General features: G+C 44.4%; 1 protein-coding gene across 2 annotated transcripts in view; it reads right to left on the bottom strand.

Moving 5' to 3' along the window:
• adamts17 (ADAM metallopeptidase with thrombospondin type 1 motif, 17) overlaps positions 1-22,743 on the bottom strand; it is a 108,852-nt gene that overhangs the window by 2,848 nt on the left and 83,261 nt on the right. Inside the window, exons 16-22 of one of the 2 annotated variants that reach the window (XM_026183405.1) lie at positions 18,889-18,969; positions 16,285-16,442; positions 9,692-9,851; positions 8,050-8,185; positions 5,570-5,774; positions 5,019-5,171; positions 2,205-2,382 (exon numbers count right to left, since the gene is read on the bottom strand). In XM_026183405.1, the coding sequence (XP_026039190.1) occupies positions 2,205-2,382; positions 5,019-5,171; positions 5,570-5,774; positions 8,050-8,185; positions 9,692-9,851; positions 16,285-16,442; positions 18,889-18,969 (1,071 nt within the window). The remainder of the gene's footprint in view (positions 1-2,204; positions 2,383-5,018; positions 5,172-5,569; positions 5,775-8,049; positions 8,186-9,691; positions 9,852-16,284; positions 16,443-18,888; positions 18,970-22,743) is intronic. The other variant, XM_026183489.1, reaches the window with a different exon arrangement.

Below are 22,743 nucleotides of genomic sequence, written 5' to 3' on the forward strand. Positions count from 1 at the left end.
CTCCATTTCAGGTTACCAGCTTTGTTGGAACAGTTTGGGAATGCCTCCGTCCTGCTCCAACATGACTGTGCACCAGTGCAAAAAGCAAGGTCTATAGAAACATTCGCAGAGCCAGTTTGGTGTGGAAGAACTTAACTGAGTCCTGACATCAACCAGACAGAACACTTTTAGGAACTAGAGCATATACTGAGAGCCATGCCTTCTGTTTGATCTGAAAAATGAGCTTCTGAAAGAATAGTTTAAAAATTCCCATAAGCATACTCCTATACCTTGTGGAAAGCCTTCACAGAGGAGTTGAAGCTATTATAGCTGCATAGGGTGGGTCAACATCGTGTTAAATAAAGAATGGACTGTCACTCAAGTACATATGCATGTAGAGATGGAATTGAGAACCGGTTCCCAGTCGTCCAACTCCTTGGAACTGCTATCAATCTTATTTACCGGTTCAATTTGCATATGCACTACAATCAGCTGATTTCAATTCTCACTGGCTCAGGCTACAGTATGGATGGGGACATAACTTTCATTTTTATTGCACAAATGGATAAGAGCATGGTAGGTGGAAATTGCATCCAGGACAGAAACAACTCCATTATGCTGCAAACACACATTTGGCTCGTTGCAAGCATCTGGACAGGCAGCATGCTAATGCTAAGTTAGCCAGCTAGCATGCTAACGCTTAGCTAGCCAAGAACCCAGAGTGACGCTAGAGCCGAGTGTTTGCTGACACTAGCCCAACAGCCAGACGCTGAACTTCACCAGGTAACACAAATAAAAGAGCAGTCAGTTGCAGACTCTTTATGCTTAGAACTTTCCTTTTTGCTAAAGCAAATAATTAGGGCTGGATCAGGTAACTCTGAATCCTCCCTTAGTTATGCTGCAACAGGTGTAGGCTGCAGGGGGATTCCCATGAGTATTTCTTCGTCAGTCACCTTTCTCACTCAAAATGCGTTAATACAGTGGTTCCCAAACCTTTTTTGCTAGGCCCCCCTTTGTTTTACAAGAAAAATGTTCGCGCCCCCCACCACCTGGGAACATATTTGGCGATGCTTCATCTCCTGCTTTGCTTTTGTGTGGGAGCCCCGTCAAAAAACCTGTCAATTATGGTGACAGTGTCCTCATTTTTTTTTCTTTTCATACCGCGCCCCCCTGCAATGGCTCTGCGGGCCCCACACTTTGGGAACCTCTGCATTGAATCGTACTTATTATTAATCTCTGTCTCTCTTCCACAGCATTACTTTTGTCCTGTCTTCCTTCTCTCACCTCAACCAGTCATGGCAGATAGCCCCGCCCCTCCCTGAGCCTGGTTCTGCCGGAGGTTTCTTCCTGTTAAAAGGGAGTTTTTCCTTCCCACTGTCGCCAAAGTGCTGCTCATAGGGGGTCATATGATTGTTGGGTTTTTCTCTGTGTGTATTATTGTACGGTCTACCTTAGTGCCCTGAGGTTGTTGTGATTTAGTGCTGTATGAATGAATTGAATTGAACTGAACCACACAGGGGGTGGGTAGAATGGGGCTGTCATGGTGGGAGAATGAATACACACACTGGAATATATTTTGGTTTTTTTTGTGAGGACCTTCACTGAGATTCCTCTTACCCCTAGGTTTCACTAAGAACAAACAAATACTCTAACATAAACAACCCTAGCATAAATCTCATTCTAAATGTTATCTTAACACCAGGCTTTAATCGTCATACATGAGTAAAACCTGGTGAGAGCCAGTCATAAAGTTCTTTTTGCATCTTGCATTTTTAGCATCTCTACAATAACTGATGTTTTGTTCAAATCAATTTTATTTAAACAGCACCAAATCACAACATCAGTTGCCTGAAGGCAAGGATGGTATTATAACCAGTTATTATAAATAAATAAATGTTGCAGTGAACACAAACACAAATTTCTGTTTATTTTTCCAAAAGCTATCATAATTAATCTATGAAACACATTTACATGCAAGTTTAATTCTGACTTTTCTGTATATTTATTAATCAAGCAAATTACTCAACAGACCTTAATCATTTGTAAATTGAGCTTGTGCCTCGGAGAAAGTGTTCCAGTTCTTTAAATTACAAAGCAGCTGTTTTCTTAGTGTTCTACAACTTGAGGAAGCTTTAGCTGTTCAGTAGGTATAGGTGAATCTGTACTGTGTGCAAGATTTCTTTATCCGTTAAAAATGCAAACTGCAATTGCGATCAGTGTCTCACCTAGCCTAGGGGAGGTGATGGTATTCGCATTAATTTTCTCATCACAGTTCCCACTGTGACAGGATCGATATGTTGGTGGTCTCAGTATCACAGAGCAGTTGTTACCATGTCGACCGGTCACCTTGTGCATACACTGAACCACCCGTGACTGCAGTCCCTTTCCACAGGATGATGAGCACTGAAACAGCAAATGAAAAGTGCCAGTTTGCAGAGGTTTTACTAAACTTGGTTGATTTTTAAATGGAACAGTAAAATTATCATTTTACAGGTGAGAACTCTTAAGAGCAAGGAAATACTACAGTAGGAATTAATTTATTCATCTTTTAACAGCATTGTTTTAAACAGAGGTAGATTATTTCAAACACTTATTCCCGAAGCTATAACACAGGGTGAATAGTCTACACACATTCTACCATGGGAGAGATTCATTTGGCAATGATTTATGTACTTCACTGCAGAAGTATATCTGTTGTTGTCATTTTCATATATACACATATTAACCTTGAGCATGATGACGAGGAATGAGGAATAATTTCCTTAGGGATTAATAAAGTATTCTGATTCTGATTAAAAATGTAAAGTGCATTAAAATTATAAATGAAAATCAGGATAGAGTCAAGAATCAAGATTTAGCCAACTTCAACGTTATACAATAATAAGAATATTAAGATTAAGAACCGGTTCACAGCAGTTGTAAGTCTGCTTGCCTATGGATCCTACTTATAGGTTCCACTTGTGCTAAAATCAGCTGATTTCAGTTTGTGAGCCAGAAGTGAAAACTAGTGGTGCAGTCTACAGCGTGGATATAGACATCACTTTACAAAAGGATGAGAGTACAATGGTAAATTGCAAACTGTCCCCAGAACAGAAACAACCACATTATACTGCTATAACTTTAGCTCTTTACTCCAAAAGTTGATTCTGTTCATCTGGACATATATATATATATATATATATATATATATATATATATATATATATATATATATATATCTATCTATATATATATATATATATATATATATATATATATCTATATATATATATATATATATATATATATATATTAGGGGTGCAACGATACACAAAATTCACGGTTCGGTTCGGTTCGATACTTTGGTGTCACGGTTCGATATTTTTTCGATACAAAAAAAATGTTCATGCCTTTTTAATTTGTCATTTATTAAAATTGTAAATATATATTTTAACTCAAAAGTACAGTTTTTAAATTTAACCCTAACCCTTGTGCGTGTTTTTTATTTTGACAGTGAATGCGCACCTGCGGACCACTTATGTGCAGCCCTGGTTATTTAGCTCGTCATATTGCAGCCACAGAAATTCTTTTGTCCATGAAACCATAAAGCTGCACTTTCTTTTTGCTTTATAGTCTGATTTGTCATAACTTCTCCGTTTTGTGGTAAGCTTTTCTTTGGCTGTCACTTCTTCACCCTGACCTGTCTTATTTGGCTCAGCAGAACTAAAATATATATCCTGCTGCTTTTACACACACACTCACATAAGCTCAGCGATTCTCTGCGCAATCAACCTCTCACATGTTTAAGCTGCGGGAGATTTCACTTGTCATGTTTGCATAGTAAGCTAATGATTAATAAGACGATGTCAGAGGAATTGGTGCACAAATTATCATCACTCACAGATCAGTGCTGTCGCTCTCTATACACAGTTTGCACGATTGCAAAGTGAAAGCAAAAAAACAAGCGCAAATTCAAACGCGACTTCAATATGTCACATATTGACAGTGGCTCACCGATGCCAATGACATAATTACCCAGCTACATTTCTGAAAGAATGCAAAAGCATTGACATATATTTTTCCTACAATAGCCCGACGGGCAGGGCAGAGATAGATTTTGGTAGCCCGACTGAAAAAAATCGCTAGCCCCGGGACGTCGGGCTAGCGATATTGCAAGCCCTGTATCTGATTGAGGAATCACTCATCTTTGGAAAAGAGAGTTTATTACAGAGAAATGGCTCTTTCCAAAATAAAAGCTATACTATCCGCTTCTTCTGGGCTATATTCTCATCAGCATAAGGAGAATCCTGTGCTAACAGCTGTCTAAATGACTCGGCTAAAGTTAGTAGCATGCTTGTTGTTTTTGTCTTTGCACTAGGATGATGTCGGCGTAAATGTGCAGTCATATTCGTTGTGTTCCACTAGTGCTTTCAGGTTAATCTCGTTGAAATGACCTTAACGCCACAACACGGCAAATCTCCGTTAACGAGCTACCGCCGATCGCCCCGTGCATGGGGCTAGACGGCCAACACGTTAACGAGCTAACTGCGCTAACACACTAGTTCCCACCCATGTAATTGAGCATTGCATGGCACATCCAACATACTGTTTTACTTTAGTCCATGACTCGCTTACCTTCAGGGTCATACGTCACATGAAGACCAAAATAATTCCAAACGCCAGATCTGAATGAGGGTGGGGGAGGTCCATGTTGTAAGGGGAGCTTAACTTCTGTCTCGCTAGCTTGCCCTGCGCTCTTCCTTCTGACGATGCTGTCTGTGTTGAGCGCTCAGTGAATCTGCGTTCGACTACTCCGCCTAGGCTGCACTGTCGACCCTAGGCGGAGTAGTCGAACGCAGATTCACTGAGCGCTCAACACAGACAGCATCGTCAGAAGGAAAGTTGATAAAATAAATTACAAATTTTGTATTTTTCGATACATATGCGTACCGAACCGAAAGCACTGTATCGAACGGTTCAATATCGATACGAATATCGTTGCACCCCTAATATATATATATATATATATATATGTATATATGAATTTGCTTTTGTCATACCTTGGACCAGTCTCCGGTTTTCCATTCGTAACATTTGGAGAAGTCCTCACAATATTCTTCTTGAGTTGGCTGGGATAATGGATCACACAGACCCTGAGGGTTTGTACACAACACTGTACGTCTGCGGACACCTTGACCACAATTTGATGAACACTGGAGAAAAGAATAAGAAAGAAATGTCTTGATGCAGTCTCAATCATCCAGGTAAGTAAATCTCCAAAAGTTGATTCTGTTAGATTAAAATCCAAGGGTTTTTTGATCCTACGCTACTTAAAGGAGCTGACATGAACATTTGCATTCTTGACACTGCAGCAAAATTACATCTGAAGGAATCTGGCAGATGCTTACAGAAAAAGGGCGCATCATACACCAAATGACGTGACTTCCAAATATTCTGGGTGAGGAATTTGATTCAGTTTTCAAATCAGTACACCTCTTACAGGATGCCCTTAATCTTACAGATTAAATACATCCGGTATACTCTTAAGGGCTCTTCTTACAGTTTCATGTTTTCTTAAAATTAAAGTACAGAAAGTGTGCATGTGCCATACCTTGGACCATTCTGAAGCCTCCCACGCTGTGAGGCAAAGGCGGCCCTCGCAGCCCTGTAAAACAGGAGGTTTTCCTCCTTGGCAGTACAGGTCCCTGGTGTGGATGACTGAACCATTCTGTAGGTGGTAAAGACACAACACCTCCCTCTGCTGATGACCTTTACCGCAAGTGACAGAGCAAGGCCCCCACTCACCTGTCATCCACCTGTGAAAAATATCAGTTGTTTACATTTTGAGTTCAATCATACCAATGAATGGTAGAACAAACAAGGATGTAACTTCTGTGATGTTATCCACTGGTTAGAGCAGTGTTTCCCAACCTTTTGGAGCCACAGCACATATTTCACATTATAAAAGTCACAGGGCACAGCATCAAACAAAGATGTCACAGAAAGCATATTGATCATTTTTCCCTGTGCACCAGGCGTAGCGGATTTGGTTCGGTTTGTCCCCAGTATACCTTTTTTGCTTTCTTCTGACCACTGCTCATACTAGGGTCTTCATCTGAGTCAGTTTTCTCCAGGACTCAGGTCAGACTGAACACTTTTTCTTTTCAAATACAGTGGAACCCCAACTTACGAAATGAATTTGTTCCAGAGGGTCTTTCGTAAGTCACAATTTTCGTAAGTCGAAGCACCTTTTTCCGTCGCCTTTTGAGTGAGGCGATGCTGGCTGAAGACGAAGTTCTTGGTGGAGGAGGAGGTGGCAGAGGTTGAAGAAAGCATACGTATACATGCATACATACGTACATGTACATGTACATAACATTATTGAATTTAATTTATTTATTTATTTATTTTCTATTTTATCTATTTCATTACGCGGGCATATTGCCGTTCAGTGCCTTCGTAACTTGAATTTTTCGTTAAATGGGGTCTTCGTAAGCCGGGGTTCCGCTGTATTTATCTATTGCTATTTATCTATCTACTGCGTCGTCTTACGGCGTGACTCATTTAATTAGAACAGGTAGTTGTACTGCCCTCTAGTGGAAGAGAATGTAAGTGTTTTGCCCATCACGCTGATTGCTTACAGTAGTAATCAGGTGGAACCAGATGATCTTCCATGGCACACCTGATCATGTTTCACGGCACACCTACGGGCTCTAATACTGGGTTATAGAATATCCATTGTGAAACCTTGAACTGATCATTTCTGTCATCACTCGGGTGAAGTTATTTTCCTAAATTACAAAACTACCAGCAGCATCTAGTGCTCTGAAAATGCAATTACAATGACACCTCGGTGGAGAAAAAAAGTAGATTGTGTTATCTCACCAGGATTGGGGCTATTGGGCCCCACCGTGAATAAGGGTCAGACTCAGGGTAGGGACTCCATTGTCCCCAGTTGGGTCACTTTCCTACTGTGGGATTTCCATGCGAATGTGGGAAATAGCCCCATGGTTAGTGAGGGCACACTGTGAAAGTCTGGAAGAGACCCTGGTCTGTGAGAATTCCCACTTCTAGCAAAGCTTCAACAGCATGCAAGTTGGGAGACTGGGGCCATTGAGTCTGAGTGGACCATGATCCATACCTGCACTGTCAGAGCTCTGTCCCCAAGCTCTATAGAGCTATAACGGTTAGTGATGGTGATGGAATCGAGAACCGACTTGCCAGCCTATATCTATCCTGCTTATCGGTTCGTGCACTCTCGCTACGATAAGCTGATTTCAGTTCGCGTGTCGGAGGAGTACAATAACTGCGCGGTTTCCAGCATGGATATGGACATTACTTTTTTTTATTGCACAAATAACAAACAAAAAAACAAAGTGGTAAAGTGGAGACTGCTTCAGGACAGAAACAACTGCATTATACTGTTAACAAAATTTCGGCTCTTCGTGAGCACCTGCACAGACAGCATGCTAATGCTAACCTAGCCAAGAACCCAGAGTGATGTTAAAACTGAGTAAATGCTGAGCCCTGCCCACTACTGTGATAAAGTGAGCCATCCATCTAAAGTCGAATCACCATGGTGATCGCTGTGAAGTCTCTTTGTCATCTTTGAAAACAAACAGGACACAAAAAGAAATTACTTCATCTTATTGTGCTTCATAGTGCAATGAATGCTCCTAAAACCCCCAAAACATTGACCTATTGATAACAAACTCTGTATAGCACTTTGGTCATCCTGTGTTGGTTTTTAAATCTGCTTATAAATAAATTGTTTGATTGACTGAACGAACTACAGTCTGAATATGGCCTAAAAATGATTGAGAAAATGAAGTATGACCCGAGATTTCGTGTGTGTACTGAGTTTTGTAGGGAAGTATACGTATTTTGTTATTTGTATCTTCTGTTATGTTATTATTACAACTACATCATCACTGCTGTAGCAAAAGAATTTCTAAAAATGGGCTAAATAATGTATATGTATTATGTCATACTGTATCTATTCCAATGGCTATTTGTTTGTGTGTGTGTGTGTGTGTGTGTGTGTGTGTGTGTGTGTGTGTGTGTGTGTGTGTGTGTGTGTGTGTGTCTCACCGGTACTGGCAGGGGTGAGTGTTGCAGAGACGTACTTGCGGTTGCGGTCGGTTTTCAGGTTGACAGTAACTATTGTTGACAACCTCCATAGTTTTGTTGACTATCCTCATACATGAAACCACTGTCCTCCTCTCTCCTGTACAAAACACACACAGACACACATACAAACACACATATGTGTAAGTGCTATACCTTATCCCACCCGTTATAAAATACCAGAAAAGAGCAGGGAACAAGAATTTCTTTATCCCATTTCTGCTGAGGTACCCATAAAAATCAGCGTGGCTGAGAGAATTGAGTGAGGGACTTAAGGGGGAAAATGCAACACCTTTTTAATAACACCATATTAACTACTTTATATTATAAAGTAGTGTCTGAGTTTTAACTAGTTGGACTTAGTGCTTACTGCTTTTCTAGTCTATTGGAGCACTCATAGTGCTTTATGCAAGATGCCACATTCCCACATTCAATGCAGGAGAGAAGAAAGACAACTGCCATCACAGTGAAAACCCTTAGTGATCCCGTATGTGTCAGGAGTATGGGAACAGTTGAGTTCATTTTGTCTAAACACCGGGTCTCTGTGGCTTTCAAACCCCTAAACATGCTGCGCCAAAAATTGGTCCACCACAAGGATCGGGTGCCCCGACACAAACAGAGTAACATAGTGTACGCTGTTAAGTGCAGGAGGATTGCCAGGATTTAAACATCGGGGAAACCAAACAACCTCTGGCGAAGCGAATAGCACAACACAGAAGAGCCACCTCGTCAGGCCAGGACTCTGCAGTCTATTTACACCTACAGGCCAGTGGACACTCTTTCAATGATGAGGATGTAACATCCTGGACAGGGAGGAACGCTGGTTTGAGGGCGGAGTCAAGGAGGCCATTTATGGTAAAATGACCTTCTCTTTAGAGTAATTAAGTAACATATTGCATTGCTTTTAAGGAAAGTGTAATATCTGTACTACGTAAATTTTTGAGCAGTGACCCTAACACAGATCACAACAACATGGGGAAATACCTCCAACATGCACAAACCAAATAAGCCAGTAAGAACCAAATGAGAATCAAAGGAATCAAATCGAGAGGTGATTTCAATAATTGAATCGTTATTGCTAAATTCTTATCAATTTCCATCCCTACCTGCTCATCTGTTTCCTATTTCCAAATTCATCTCACAACATTTCTAACATTGGCTACAAGTTCCACTTATTTCTCTTCTGGCCTGCTTCTAATTAATGACCTGCCTTTTTGGATTCATCCCTCTGGTTATTTTTGTCTGCATCCCCGTTGACAAAACTCGAGCCAGTTTTTTATCCTTCCAATGTGTCCTGCCTAATTTGGGTCTATCAAGTCTACAGTACACACATATGTTGTCATGGTTGTGAAGGTTTACGCACTGTCTGGTTTTGTTTTATTTTGAATTAATTTGGAAATGTATTTGTTAATTGAATCGTGTTTTTGTTTTCCTTAGTTCCTGGTTATAGTTTTGTTTATATAGTTCTTTGAGCATTTTCCTGATTAGTTATATTCCCAGTTCCTGGTACTTTGGAGTTTAGCTTCATCCTTTTGTGTCAGTTCCCCTGTATTACTTCATTTTTGTTTGTTTCCACAAAGCAAACCAAATAAAGCAGAGAGCTTACCTCCTCCACAATGGACATTACAGTCTTGCCAGCTGCTATGTGTCCAGATGTAGAGATACTCTGGTTCCCTTTGTTCCTCACTGCTCCTGTTCTGACCTGTGTTTAAAGACACTGTGTACTCATAGTGGATCCCATAGCTCTGGTCATGAAACAGCAGTACCTGTTAATATGACATAGAAGGGTTGAAAGACAAGGGAAGTTGTACCTATAGCTTACCAAATTTCTCTACATTTGCTTTTCTAGCTGTAAAATATTGTTGATAAACCCAGTCAAGTGTATAGCTGTTCTTTAAACGTTTCTTTTCTGTTCTTTAAACTTTAATAATAAAGCGCGTCAGAGATTTATAGCTGCACCAGAAGGAAGGTGGCTATTTAAAAAGGTAAAACTCAAATGCCTAATCCATTTCAATAGAGACATAACTTATATCTTTAAAAAGACTGACAAAATCTGAGGGATGCAGATTGACCGGCTGATGGACTGAGATAGGACCACCATAGTCAAAAGAAGACTGCTGTTTCCGTTTGAATTGTTTAAATACAGTAACAACATGGCTGTGTTCTGGGTAGCTGCCCTTCTATAAAGTGGCTAAAATGGTATTTATAATTGTTTATTTGCCAAGTTGTCTGTTAGGGTTATAAAACTGGTCCAACCCTGGAGTTGGGTGCCTTTTTAATGCTTGAATGAATCACAGGTGAGGATTAAGTGGCTTAATAAAAAAAAAAGTCCTCTGATTCAGTGGTAGATACACTGAAATATATATATATATATATACATATATTGTGGAGGTAAGCATCAACGACACAGCTCTCAGTTCTCACTCCTTCTTTATTCGTCTCCAACATCAACTGCACATATCGCGCCACAAAACACAGGAACACACTTCCTCTACACTGGGTGTGAGTGGAGCCCTCTATTGGTCCACCACACATGCCCCCCCCCCCCCGAACACCCAGCAGAACTAGTCCAGGACCCGGGGCTTAAGCAAACGGCCGGAGCGGCTGAACTGGGGGGGTGGGGAACTGACAGAGGGCAACCCAGCCCGGGAGTGAGGCTGGCACTGGCGGTCAGAAAAAGCTGAAGACGACTCGGACTCCGTTGATTTCGGGTCGCTCCTGGGGGAAAAAACAGAATCCATCAGCCCGGTGGCAGGTGGGCGGCCGCGGCGAGGGGCCTGGGCCGGGACCACCTGATCCTCTTGCATAACATGTGCAGGCTTAAGTCTGTCAACAGAGACAACTTCCTGCCGACCGCCAAAGTCCAAAACGAAATGTTTGTTGCCTGGTTTAAGAACCCTGTATGGCCCGTCATATGGTGGACGCAGCGGAGTCCTATGGGCATCGTGCCTGACGAAAACGAAACGAGCAGAGTCCAATGAACTCGGAACAAAGGTGTCAGGCAGGCAGTGGTGCACAGGACCAGGAACAGGAAATGAGTTTCTTGGGGGGCGAAAAGGCAACAAAGAGGTATCGAAACATGGGGGAGGGCTCTCAGGTAAGAATTCCCCGGGGACCCGGAGAGGCTGGCCGAGGACCAGTTCAGCCGGGGAAACCCCGAGGTCTTCTTTAACCGCGCTACGCAAACCCAGCAAAACCCACGGAAGACGTTCGACCCAGTCGCCACTTGTCAAGGAAGCACGGAGCGCGGCCTGAAGTGACCGGTGAAACCGTTCGCACATCCCATTAGCTTGCGGGTGGTATGCTGTGGTGCGGTGGACCTTGACTCCCAGGCCGTCAGCCATAGCAGACCAAAGCTCGGAAACAAACTGGGGGCCCCTGTCCGAGGTAATGTCAGCAGGGGGGCCGAAACGTGAAACCCACGTTGACAAAAATGCCCTGGCCACCGTCGCCGCTGTCGTGGACGCCAGGGGTACTGCCTCCGGCCACCTGGTTGTGCGGTCCACCACAGTCAAAAGGTGCGTGAAACCCTGTGACTGCGGCAAGGGACCAACCAGGTCCACATGAACGTGATCGAAACGCCTACCCGGGACACGGAAAGGCTCGAGGGGTGCCTGTGTGTGCCGGTGGATTTTCGAGCGTTGGCATGGGATACAAACCGCCGCCCATTCTTTCACCGTCTTGCGAAGGCCCGGCCAAACAAACCTGGCGCTGACCAGCTTGACCGAGGCCCGGACGCCGGGATGAGAGAGGGCATGCACCGAGTCAAAAACACGACGACGCCACGAAAGGGGAACCACCGGGCGGGGGCGGCCGGTGGAAACGTTGCAAAGAAGGCGCGGACCGCCGTCCCACACCGGGGTGTCCTCCAGCACGAGGCCCGTTTTTGTTGACTGAAGGGCAAGGACGTCCGGGTCAGCACGTTGCTCGGCGGCCATGGCAGCGTAGTCGATGCCGACATACACCGGAGAAACCAACACACGCGAGAGACAGTCAGCGACGTGATTGGACTTACCAGCCACATGCTGAATGTCTGTGGTAAACTCAGAAATGGCCGCCAACTGGCGCTGCTGGCGTGCGCTCCATGGGTCAGAGACCTTGGACATCGCAAACGTCAAAGGTTTGTGGTCAACGTACGCAGCAAAGTTGCGACCCTCGAGGAAAAAACGAAAATGCCGTGTTGCGAGGTGCAGGGCCAGCAACTCCCTGTCAAAAACACTGTACTTGCGTTCAGCATCCCGGAGCGTACGACTGAAAAAGGCGAGCGGTTGCCAGAGACCTGAAACCCGCTGTTCCAACACTCCGCCCACTGCCACGTCCGAGGCGTCGGTGGTCAACGCGATCTCCGCCGACGGAAGCGGGTGGGCCAGCAGGGCGGCGTCAGCCAGCGCAGACTTGGCTGCGGAAAACGCACGGACGCGTTCAGGCAGCCAGTCAACCGGATCTTTGGGCTGTTTTACCTTTTAAGGCAGCATAGAGTGGCTGTAGCAGGTGGGCAGCTCTGGGGAGAAAGCGGTTGTAAAAATTTATCATCCCCAAGAACTCCTGCAACGCTTTAACCGACGTGGGACGCGGGAAAGCCGAAACGGCCTGGACTCTGTCGGGCAACGGAACCACACCTTCAGCGGAAATGCGGTGCCCGAGGAAATCCAGAACAGGCAACCCAAACTGGCACTTGGAAGGGTTGATGATCAGGCCGTGCGCTTCCAAACGCTGGAAAACCTGGCGCAGATGGGACTCGTGCTGGCTCGCTGAGCAGCTGGCCACCAATATATCGTCCAGATAAACAAAAACGAACGGCAGCCCACGCAAAACGGAGTCCATCAGCCGCTGAAAGGTCTGGGCGGCACCTTTCAGGCCAAACGGCATGCGCAAAAACTCGAACAAGCCGAAGGGGGTAATGACAGCGGTTTTAGGAACGTCTTCGGGGCGCACGGGAACCTGGTGATACCCCCGCACCAAGTCAATTTTAGAAAAAATCGACGTTCCGGCGAGATTGGCAGAAAAATCCTGAATGTGGGGGATGGGGTAACGGTCATTCTCCGTGGCATTATTTAAACGGCGGAAATCTCCGCATGGCCGCCACCGACCGTCCGATTTGGGCACCATGTGAAGCGGAGAGGCCCATGCACTGTTCGAACGCTGTACAATGCCAAGGCGCTCCATGGCTGCAAACTCTTCCCGAGCGACGGACAGTTTCGCGGGGTCGAGGCGGCGCGCGCGCGCGAACACCGGGGGCCCGACCGTGGGAATATAATGCTCAACCCCATGCTTCGTTACCGTGCTAGAGAAATTAGGGACAGACAGCGATGGAAACTCTAAAAGCAAACGCTGAAAAGCATCCCCGGAGGTCACTACATTAGCCCGAATCAGGGGCTCGGCGGCCCGAGTAAAACAGGGTAGCGAAGAAAACGAGAGAGCATCGATTAAACGTCTGTTAGCGACATCGACAAGTAGTCCATGAGCACACAGGAAATCAGCACCCAAAATAGGTACAGAGCTAGCAGCAACAACAAAGTTCCACTGGAAATCCCGGCCATGAAAACAAACAGTCACCAACCTTTCCCCAAACGTTTTGATGGGAGAGCCGTTAGCTGCAATGAGCTGCGGCCCACAGTTCGCTGCTAGTCCGTCGGCAGCGGTAGGGGGAAGGAGGCTCTGCTGGGAGCCGGAGTCCACGAGAAAACGTCTCCCGGAGCGCGAGTCCTCTATGAAGAGCAGCCTTTCTGTATTGCCAGCGGTCGCGGCTGCTACGGCGCGCTGGCGGGTCCGTTTCCCTGGGCCGTGAAAGCGCAAGGCGGCAGGCAGCGACGCGCTCTGTCGCCAAAACGCTGATGGTAGAAACAGATGCTCTTTCCGCGGTGCCGGCGTGTAGCAATCCCTGCCGTCAGCAAGGGGGCGGATGCTCCGGGGGAGGCAGGTGGAGGCGTGGAAGGTGCCGCCGGCGTGTCCGTAGCCAGGGCGTGAACGTCGAAAGTGCGGCTAGCCAGGAGAATGCGATCCGCTTCTTCAGCCAGGGAGCGATAATCCTTCGCAGGCAGAAGCGGAGAGTTCGCGAGGACAGCTCTCACGGCGGCCGGTAGTTGGCGAAGGAAGAGGTGCACGAAGAGGAAACCACCGTCATCCGGCCCGAGCAACGATAGCATGTTCTCCATGAGCTCGAGCGCGGTACCGCCACCCAAGCCTGACAGGTTGAGGAGCTTTTCGGCTCGTTCGGCGTCGGAGAGGGCATAGCGCCAAAGAAGCAGCTCTTTGAGGGCGGCGTATTTCCCTTGGGCGGGTGGGTCCCGGAGGAGCGCCATCGCGCGACGGGTGGCCAGCGGGTCGAGCGAGGTCACCACATGGTGATACTTCGTGTCGTCAGCCGAGATGCCGCGAAGGGCGAACTGAGCCTCCACGTGTACGAACCATGACGGGGGGTCATGGAGCCAAAAGTCCGGCAGTTTCAGCGCCACAGCGAACGTAGCTGCAACAGGAGGCGGAGGTCCGGCGGCCGCTGATGCATCCATAGCGGAGTGTGCGTTATCTACGGCCCGTTGCATGCTCGAGTCAGGGGTCACCAATGTGGAGGTAAGCATCAACGACACAGCTCTCAGTTCTCACTCCTTCTTTATTCGTCTCCAACATCAACTGCGCATATCGCGCCACAAAACACAGGAACACACTTCCTCTACACTGGGTGTGAGTGGAGCCCTCTAGTGGTCCACCACAATATAAGTAAAATATGTGAATTCAAGATATATGAAATTATGAAGCAAAGAATAAATGAATAAATAACTCTGAATATTCCTGAAAGTAGCCACCCTTTGCTTTGTTGACAGTGCTGCAAACCCTTGGCCTTCTCTCAGTAAGCGTCGTGATGTAGTCACCTGAATTGGTTTTCCCTTCACAGGTGAGCCTGTCAGGGTTCATTTGTGGAAGTTCTTGCCTTCCTAATGCAGTTGGGAACAGAAGTCAGGTCGGTACACAGCTGACAGCCCTATTTGATAACTGTTAGAATTCATATTATGGCAAGAACCAATCAGCGAAGTAAAGAGAAACGACAGTCCATCATTACTTTAAGAATTAAAGGTCAGTTAGTCCAGAAAATTGGTAAAACTCAGAGGTTTTTTGTGTCCCCAAGTGCAGTTGCAAAAACTATCAAGCCCTACACTAAAACTGGTTCACATGAGCGCCGCCCCAGGAAATGAAGACCACGAGTCCCCTCTGCTCCTGAGGATAAATTCATTTGAATTACCAGCCTCAGAAATTACAACAGCACCTCAGATTAGAGCCCAGATAAATGCCACACAGTAGCAGACACATCTCTACATCAACTGTTCAGAGGATCCTGTGTGAATCAGGCCTTTAAGAAATGTCGACTAAGGAAAAGCAACAAGCAGAAGAAATTTCTTTGGGCCAAGAAACACAAGGAATGGACATTAGACCAGTGGAAATCTATGCTTTGGTCTGAGGTGAGGATGGTCTCTCTACATGCATGGTTCCCACCGTGAAGAGCGGAGGAGGAGGTGTGATGGTGCGGGGGTGCTTTGCTGGTTGGGGATTTATTCAAAACTGAAGGTACACTGAACCAGCATGGCTACCACAGTATCCTGCAGCAACATGCCATCATTGGTTCCGGTTTGCTTTTAATTGGACCATCATTTATTTTTCGCTGTGGACAATCACCCCAAACACACCTCCAGGCTGTTGAAGGGCTATTTGACCAAGAAGAAGAGTGATGTGAAGTGTTGCACCAGATGGCCCGGCCTCCACAGTCACCTAAGCTAAACCCGTTCAAGATGTTTTGGAATAAGATGGACCGCAGAGTGAAGGCGAAAGGACCAACAAGTGCACAGCATCTCTGGGAATTCCTTCAAAGCTGTTGGAAAACCATTTCAGGTGATGACCTCATGAAGCTCATTAAGAGAATGCCAAGAGTGTGCAAAGCAGTAATCAAAGCAAAGAGTGGCTATTTTAAAGAATCTAAAATCTAAAACATGTTTTGAGTTATTTCAGACATTTTTATTTATTACATAATTCTTCTATATGTATTCATTAACAGTTTTGATGCCTTCAGTGAGAATCTAAAATTAAGAAAAAACATTAAATCAGTATATGCGTCTACCTTTTCAACTACCAGTCAACTTTTTACTGGTAGTGTATCTGTGTGTGGGTGTGTGTGTTTGTTTCCATGAGTAGCAATACAAATCAATTTACCATTAGATATAAAGGAGTCTTAGTGGGTCCCTTGGCAGACATCTTCTCCCATATTCCTCTTCTAACATAGCGCACAGTGGTTCCAGCCAGCTCAAATTCTCCTGGAAGTTCAATTTTCCAGTCATTGTTGATGGACCTCTTACTTGAGTCTTTGAGAGCTATAAGTAAGATACAAGAAGTTACACACACACATCTATCTATCTATCTATCTATCTATCTATCTATCTATCTATCTATCTATATATATATATATATATATCTCTATCTATCTATCTATCTATCGATCGATCGATCGATCGATCGATCGATCGATAGATAGATAGATAGATAGATAGATAGATAGATAGATAGATAGATAGATAGATAGATAGATAGATAGATAGATATATCTATCTATCTATCTATATATATATATATATATATATATATATATATATATATATATATATTAGGGGTGCAACGATACACAAAATTCACGGTTCGGTTCGGTTCGATACTTTGGTGTCATGGTTCGATATTTTTTCAATACAAAAAAAATGTTCATGCCTTTTTAATTTGTCATTTATTAAAATTATAAATATATATTTTAACTCAAAAGTACAGTTTTTAAATTTAACCCTAACCCTTGTGCGTGTTTTTTATTGTGACAGCGAATGCGCACCTGTGGACCACTTATGTGCAGCCCTGGTTATTTAGCTCGTCATATTGCAGCCACAGAAATTCTTTTGTCCATGAAACCATAAAGCTGCACTTTCTTTTTGCCTTATAGTCTGATTTGTCATAACTTCTCCGTTTTGTGGTAAGCTTTTCTTTGGCTGTCACTTCTTCACCCTGACCTGTCTTATTTGGCTCAGCAGAACTAAAATATATATCCTGCTGCTTTTACACATGCACTCACATAAGCTCAGCGATTCTCTGCGCGATCAACCTCTCACATGTTTAAGCTGCGGGAGATTTCACTTGTCATGTTTGCATAGTAAGCTAACGATTAATAAGACGATGTCAGAGGAATTGGTGCACAAATTATCATCACTCACAGATCAGTGCTGTCGCTCTCTATACAGTTCACGCGATTGCAAAGTGAAAGCAAAAAACAAGCGCAAATTCAAACGCGACTTCAATATGTCACATATTGACAGTGGCTCATCGATGCCAATGACATAATTACCCAGCTACATTTCTGAAAGAATGCAAAAGCATTGACATATATTTTTCCTTCCTACAATAGCCCGACGGGCAGGGCAGAGATAGATTTTGGTAGCCCGACTGGAAAAATCGCTAGCCCCGGGACGTCGGGCTAGCGATATTGCAAGCCCTGTATCTGATTGAGGAATCACTCATCTTTGGAAAAGAGAGTTTATTACAGAGAAATGTCTCTTTCCAAAATAAAAGCTGTACTATACGCTTCTTCTGGGCTATATTCTCAGCAGCATATTAAACATATCAGGTCCCCATAAGGACAATCCTGTGCTAACGGCTGTCTAAATGACTCGGGTAAAGTTTGTAGCATGCATGCTTGTTGTTTTTGTCTGCTTCCACTTGTCTTTGCATCTGAATGAGGGTGGGGGAGGTTCAATTTGCCATGTTGCAAGGAGAGCTTAACTTCTGTCTCGCTAGCTTGCCCTGCGCTCTTCCTTCTGATGATGCTGTCTGTGTTGAGCGCTCAGCGGATCTGCACTCGTTGCACCCCTAATATATATATATATATATATATATATATATTAGGGGTGCAACAATACTCGTATCGGTATTGAACCGTTCGATACAGTGCTTTCGGTTCGGTACGCATGTGTATCGAACAATACAAAATTTGTAATATATTTTATCAACTTTCCTTCTGACGATGCTGTCTGTGTTGAGAGCTCAGTGAATCTGCGTTCGACTACTCCGCCTAGGCTGCACTGTCGAGCGCAGATCCGCTGAGCGTAGCGCAAGCTAGCAAGACAGAAGCTAAGCTTGTTGCAACATGGCAACTGCCTCAATGCTAGCCAAAATTGAACCTCCCCCACCCTCATTCAGATCTGGTGTTTGGAACTTTTTTGTTTTTCCTGTGAAGCATGACCCTGAAGGTAAGCGCGTCATGGACAAAAGTAAAACAGTGTGTCGGATGTGCCACGCAATGCTCAATTACATTGGTGGGAACTAGTGCATTAGCACAGTGAGATCGTTAACGTGTTGACGCTGTCCAGCGCCGCGCACGGGGCGATCCCCGGTAACTCGCTAACGGAGATTTGCGGCGTTATGGCGTTAATGTAATTTTAATGAGATTAACGCTGACAGCACTAGTGGGAACACAACGAATATGACTGCACATTTACACCGACATCATCCTAGTGCAAAGACAAGTGGAAGCAGACAAAAACAACAAGCATGCATGCTACAAACTTTACCCGAGTCATTTAGACAGCCGTTAGCACATGATTCTCCTTATGGGGACCTGGTATGTTTAATATGCTGCTGAGAATATAGCCCAGAAGAAGCGTATAGTACAGCTTTTATTTTGGAAAGAGACATTTCTGGTATCTAATGTCTCAGCGTGTCTAAAAGTGAGCGGCATTGTTGAGAAGAACCACAAAGTCATCTGGAAAACACAAGCATCATTACCCAAAAAACTATGTGAAGGTTTGTCCTCCACTACTCTGATCCTTCTAGCTCCTGCAGGGATCACCACAGCTTCGATATAGCCTGATAGAGACACAGAAGCAGGACAGAAAAACTATCAGAAGCATAAATGGTGGGCAAAAAGGGATGGGCTGGTTATTTCTGTCTACATCGGAGTTGTCTATTTAAAGATAAATTTAGTTGTTCAAAATCCCACAAGGCTGGCCGACATGACAGACGGTTGGCAGGGCTGTGAGTACTCAGACTGTGTTTTGAACGCAATATGGATAACATCTTGGAGAAGAACAACGGGAATTGAGAGAATTGGTGACCAGTGATAGACATTAGACCAATTGTAAAAATTGGATGCAGTTGTTTGCACTAAACCCAAATCATTCACCTTCACTCATGCGGCTATCCCACTGGCGCCAGCTGAAGGCCTGCCAAGGTCTAAGCTGACTGGAACAACAAAAATCTCCATGATAACAGGATTGTTGTCAGAACTCTTTGTTCCTCCTTCAAGGCCATCCACGTTGATTGAAGATTGTTGACTTTTGCTTAACCGGGTGAAGGGACACTTTCTCTCAGTTGACACGGAACACACAGACACACACGCGCATGTACACTGACACAGACCTACACTCACCCCCCCAAACGCCTTCGAAGCTTATGTCATCTATGTTGTGAGATGTGATGATTCATGTGCTGAGGTGTTTTTTTTCTGTTCTCAAACTGATCTCCCTGTTGGAGCTCAGTCTAGGGCAGACCTTCCCAAAGTGTGGGGCCCGCCCCCTATGGGGGGTGCAGAGCCATTGCGCGGTATGAAAAGGGGAAAAAAACAACAACAAAAAAAACAAAACAATGCTTGGACACTGCTAGCACGGGGCGCCCACACAAACGCAAAGCAGGAGATGAAGCGTCGCTGAATATGTTTCCAAACCAACTTCATTCTAAGCCAAAGACTAGAAAATATGGTGAAGCAAATCTGCCCTTTGGCTTCACCTGCACAGGTGCTGAGGTAGGTCTCCCTGCAGGGTTGGTTTTCCCTTCGTCGGGAGCAGCGCTGGGCTCTTCAAATCAAACAGTATCCCATATTCTTGATTTTTACTTTACAAACACTTCTTGTAATGACTAACTACTCCTGACATTTTGGAGATGTTTGCTCTTTATACAGTAAAGTTACAGCTGGATACAAATAACATCAGGCTGATCCTGCCACGATTTGTTCCCCCGGTTCAAGTCACGGACAAACAGGATCCAACAGCTGTTTATGTTTTTAAACCCATTTTGCACAGAGACATTTTTTGAAAAATGTATTGATGCAATGTTGAACATTATTACAGAGGGGAAAAAAACTACATGTAAAATAATGACACCGTGACGCCTCTGCATTTGTAAATAGAGGGACAGTAACTGTGTGTTTATGTAAGCTTGTAAAACCTGAAGATGGAGACAAAATACTGTTAATCTGAATATCTGCCATTTTGCAATTCATCTCCTGTAAACAATAACGTGGCGCACAGCTGTTGCGTGACCAACTCTGTATTCCTCGTCCACACGTAAACGCAAAAAAGGAGTTTAAAATTTTTTTCGTTTTCAGTGATTCGAAACGCCGTTTACGTGGACGAAACAGCTGCGTTTTCAAAAATACCCGTGTAGGTGTAGACGCAGCGTAAAAGGGTTAGTAGTTTATTTTATTACTACCTGTAATTTATTGCTGATTACTTGTATTTGCTTAATTGTTTACTAAATGTTTGAGGTGTGAAATAAACCGCAATGGAGCAAAATATGGGCGCGTGTGGTTGGAGGATGTGTTTGTGCGCGTGCTTGCGGGGGGGCTTAGTTTCTTGGAAAACTAAGGGGGTGTCAGGGCTCCTTCTTTCGTCCACGACCTCATCCTGACAGGGGGGACCCAGCAAAAAAAGTTTGGGAACCACTGGTCTAGGGGGAGTTCTTTCTTCTTCTCGTCTTTCCTCATGTTGTGCATTTTCCATTGTTATACCTCTCTGACCTGTATTCCCCATGTGATTTTTGTGTAATGTATGTATGGTCGGAAGGGTAAGATGGCGCTGGCACAGCTGGCAGCCTTAACCCAACTTCCCTCGGGATGAATAAAGTATTATCAATCTATCAATCAATTATTCAATTCAACTTTACTTATACAGCACCAAATCACAACAACAGTCACCTCAAGGCGCTTTATATTGTAATGTAGACCCTATAATAAATATTATGTGACTGAAATACTGTAACTGCAATAGGTTTGTGCATGATGCAGTGTATGCCTCTGCATTTAAAAAAGTGCATAAAGCACTTTGGTGAGAAGCAGTATGGCTTAATACTGAAAAAGGGAACGACACATGGGATTCTGACAGTGTTGATGGAGAAGTATAGATGAACTGGGAAGAAGCCACACAGTGTTTTTGTGTATCAAGAGAAAGCATATGATCGAGTGCCAAGAGAATAGAATAGAATAGAATAGAATTCAACTTTATTGTCATTGCACATGCACAGGTACAGGGCAACGAAATGCAGTTTGCATCCATCCAGAAGTGCTTAGTGATATAGATATATTACAATATATATTAGCAATAATATAGATATGTGAGTATATTACAGAAATGGGTCTATTATGGTATGTTATAATGTACACGGTATGAAGTATGTTGTGAATATTCTATAACTATAAGTATGTACAGGCTGTAGTGAGTACAAGCTATGTACAGGATATGAACAGGATATAAATATGAAAAACTATACAGAATATGAAATAAATAACTTTACAGAATCTGGGATATACAGCTATACAGAAATGGGAACTATGCAAGTTGTAAACAGTTGTAGGATTACAACTTGCATAGTTGCATAGAACTGTGGTGCTGTATGAGGAAGTCAAGAGTGGCAGAGAAGACAAGTCAGACTCGTGCTGGAATAAGCCAATTGGATCGCCTCAACAATCCAGTGGGAAATGCGTTCTTTTCTAACGGGCTTGCCAAGATGTGGTTTAGCCCAGGAAACAAACAGCTGATCCGACCTCCTGGAAGCCTTCGTTCTCTCTATATAGGTACATAAAGCCCTAACTGGACAGAGAGCATGTAGGCGCTCCTGTTCAGGGGAGGAGAAAGGAGGAGGGCAAAAAGCTTCCAGCTCCAATGGGGTGCATTGGAGATAAGGATTTTTGGGCACAAAGGCCGGATTTGGCCTGAGTGTGCCTCTAGAGTTATCCCGCGTGAATCGGGTGCACTCTTTGTGTACTGACAGCGCATGAATATCACTGACACGCTTCGCAGATGCGAGAGCCAGGAGCAATGCAGTCTTCAAAGACAGGATTTTTATTTCCACCTGGTTTAGTGGTTCAAATGGTGGCTGTGAAACTGCCCCCAGCACCAGGGATAAATCCCACGTGGGAACGAGAGGTTTAGACACCGGGTGGAGCCATCGTGCCCCTTTCATGAAACGGCAGACTAGCGGATGATGGCTCACTGGGCCATCCATGAAGCCCACATGGCAGGCTGAAATGGCTGCTAGATATACTTTAATCGTGGAAAAGGCCTTTCCTTTATCTAACAGTTCTTGGAGAAAGGAGAGAATTGTTGTCACGGAGCACTGAAAGGAGAGAGTGTGAGACTTTCCACACCATTCCTCAAATACCCTCCACTTGTTCTCATACAATGATCTTGTGGAGGGGGCTCTAGCACTCTGAATAATAATAATAATGATAATAATAATAATAATGGATTGGATTTATATAGCGCTTTTCAAGGCACCCAAAGCGCTTTACAATGCCACTATTCATTCACTCTCACATTCACACACTGGTGGAGGCAGCTACAGGTGTAGCCACAGCTGCCCTGGGGC

This window comes from Astatotilapia calliptera, chromosome 1 (assembly GCF_900246225.1).
Source record: "Astatotilapia calliptera chromosome 1, fAstCal1.2, whole genome shotgun sequence".
Taxonomy (NCBI): Eukaryota; Metazoa; Chordata; class Actinopteri; order Cichliformes; family Cichlidae; genus Astatotilapia; species Astatotilapia calliptera.